We start from the raw sequence: 2,775 nt of genomic DNA, 5'->3' as shown, positions 1-2,775 counted from the left end.
CGCATGTTTAATCCCTTAAAGATCCGTTTTCTGCAAGAAAACAAACTGGTTCCCGTTTTATATTGACAATATGCCACTCTAAAACATGACTGGCTCCAGTAGAAACCTCTCAGACTGGGATTTCTGTCAGTTTTTGATGGATTAAAGGAATAGTTCACCTATTTTGCTGAAAATTTAATCAGGCCATCCGAGATGAGTTGGTTTCTGCATCAGATTTGGAGAAATGTAGCATTGCATCACTTGCTCACCAATGAATCCTCTGCAGTGAATGGGTGCCGTCAGAATGGAGGAAGCGTTATTATGGATTATGGACTCGTATTTTAGCTGGAAGAAACGGTTTGAAGTTAAAAATATGTCTTAATGCTGGATTTGTTTCATCTTTTGGCTTCTCCAGATGTTAACTGATGGACTGGAGTGCTGTGGATTATTGTGATGCTTTTATCAGCTGTTTGGACTCTCATTCAATCAAGTGATGCGTTATTCCATTTCTTGAGGCTCTTTTTTTTTTTTTTTACCAAACTTGGAATTTTTTCTAAAAGGGAAACCCGGGAAGTCTTGCACTTGACGTGATTCCGATTCCAACTGGATTGGGTTTTGAGCTTCCAAACGAGCAGTCGCCGGTGTGTTCATGCACATGTGCAAAATGGTTTGTAAGCGTTGGGAGCGTGTGCTTATGTACAGTCTGAGTGTTTTGGCAGACGTGGGTTTCTAAGGTGCTGTAAATTGGGTTCACAGCGTTCGACGGGGACAAGCAGACATGTGTCCTCCCGTCTCGGCTGTGGTTACTGGTGGACCTCGTTGGCGATGAGACTGTCCTCTCCGGACTGGAAGTCGGCCTCGTTCAGGCTGTTCCCGGCGTTGATCATCTCCTCGTCCTGCGAGGACTCTCCGCTGCCTGCTCCGGTCTCGTCAGAGTTTGGGTCCTGCAGGACCTGGGCGATGTACATCTGCTGCTGAAAACAGATGCACAAGAGTCAAACACCGGTCATAAAAAGATCATATGCATGTTATGGAAAACAGGATTGTCTTTGATCGTTTGATTTGATTTTAATCTTACAGAGATCATATTTCGCAACAATAAAGAAATATGAAATAATAATAAAAAAAAGAAAATGAAATTATATTTTGCACAAAGTTAAGCCTGTTTTAGGACCATTAAGATTATTTGCACTGTGCACTTCAATTTCTACCCAAGCCAAATTTTCATTACTGTAATGCAAAAACAATAATAAAGCTTGTAATAATTCAGACACAATTTTTAAAAAAGTCACAAGGGTCAATTTTTTAAAATAAATAATAAATGAATAAATACGCTTTCCATTGATGTATGGTTTGTTAGGATCGGACAATATTTGGCCGAGATACAACTATTTGAAAATCTGGAATCTGAGGGTGTAAAAAAATCTAAATATTGAGAAAATCATCTTTAAAGTTGTCCAAATGAAGTTCTTAGCAATGCATATTACTAATCAAAAATTAAGTTTTTATACATTTACGGTAGGAAATTTACAAAATATCTTCATGGAACATGATCTTTACGTAATATCCTAATGATTTTTGGCATAAAAGAAAAATCTATAATTTTGACCCATACAATGTATTTTTGGCTATTGCTACAAATATCCCCCAGCGACTTAACACTGCTTTTGTGCTCCAGGGTCATATTTGGGAATTCACCAGTGTTGCCAAGTCCGTGGTTTCCCCCCAGAATTGAGCTACTTTAACACTGTTGCCGCGGGTTGTTTTTCATGTCCGTGGGTTGAAGCGACTCCAATAACATTATATTTATCCCCTGAAATCCGAATTTTAGCAGGGGAACCCCACCAAAAAAACGTGTATTTTTACCCCCCCTCGAAACGCAACTGGGCTAGTTTTGAATAGCGATTGGGTGGGTTTTCTTGTGAAAACCTGGCAACCCTGGAATTCACCTGAGATTTGTTGGATGGTGAAGATCTAGCAGGACGTCCGTTCTCCACTCCGTCGATCTCCGTGTCCTTGGTGTCGATCTGTAAAGACAGAGAGGTTGAGGTGAGGCTTTCTGCTCGGGGACAGGGGACAGTCTACCTGAGCTACCTGTGCCGCCCGGTGGACTGTACCTGCAGTACTGCAACCCGTACCTTGTAGTTGTGTGCGCTGAGGTACTTGAAGTGACCGAAGCACACGTGCGACAGGCAGATCACGATAGTGATGATGAGCACCACGAAGGTAAACATGGACGTCGGAGTCAAGAACCCTGAGAAATGAGAGGAAATAAGATGCATTTGAATGGTACCCTATTTTTACCCTATTCACCTGAAGGGTCTTGCTTTATAGGGGTCATCGGATGCCCATTTTCCACAAGTTGATATGATTCTTTAGCGTCTCAATGAAAAGTCTGTAACATAGTTTGGTTAAAATTTCTCAATGGTAGTGTAAAAAACACCTTTTTTACCCTGTCAAAAACAGCTCTTTTCAGATCAAGCCGTTTTGTAGCATTTTCCTTTAAATGTTAATGAGCTCTGCTGACTCCGCCCCTCTCTTCCGAGCCGCTCTCAGAGAGACTGTTTACTTCAGCCGCATTCATCGTGAAACTTGCTAATTAGCACATTATTAGGAAAGGCCATTTGCAAAGATTTATTACAAAAACACTATTACACTCACTTCTTCTGTAGATGAGGCTGGATCATGAATGATTCGCGCAAACATAGACGCATTTATGTAGATCGGGGGAGCATTCCCTTCAGAAACAATGTAATCCACTGCGTCTTCAGCGGCTCAGATGTCGGGAGTAAATGA

The 2,775-nt window shown here is 41.3% G+C and overlaps 1 protein-coding gene across 1 annotated transcript in view; it reads right to left on the bottom strand.

Annotated features, from left to right (window-relative positions):
• Window positions 1-478: 478 nt before the first annotated feature.
• Window positions 479-2,775, bottom strand: part of LOC107574809 (CSC1-like protein 2) — a 41,498-nt gene continuing 39,201 nt past the window's right edge. Inside the window, exons 21-23 of the mRNA XM_016261245.1 lie at window positions 2,118-2,233; window positions 1,929-2,006; window positions 479-953 (exon numbers count right to left, since the gene is read on the bottom strand). Coding sequence (XP_016116731.1) covers window positions 783-953; window positions 1,929-2,006; window positions 2,118-2,233 — 365 coding nt within the window. The 3' untranslated portion in view covers window positions 479-782. The remainder of the gene's footprint in view (window positions 954-1,928; window positions 2,007-2,117; window positions 2,234-2,775) is intronic.

Source organism: Sinocyclocheilus grahami, unplaced genomic scaffold, assembly GCF_001515645.1.
Source record: "Sinocyclocheilus grahami isolate Dianchi unplaced genomic scaffold, SAMN03320097.WGS_v1.1 scaffold2350.1, whole genome shotgun sequence".
NCBI classification, from domain to species: Eukaryota; Metazoa; Chordata; class Actinopteri; order Cypriniformes; family Cyprinidae; genus Sinocyclocheilus; species Sinocyclocheilus grahami.
This window is presented reverse-complemented; position numbering and strand designations above follow the sequence as displayed.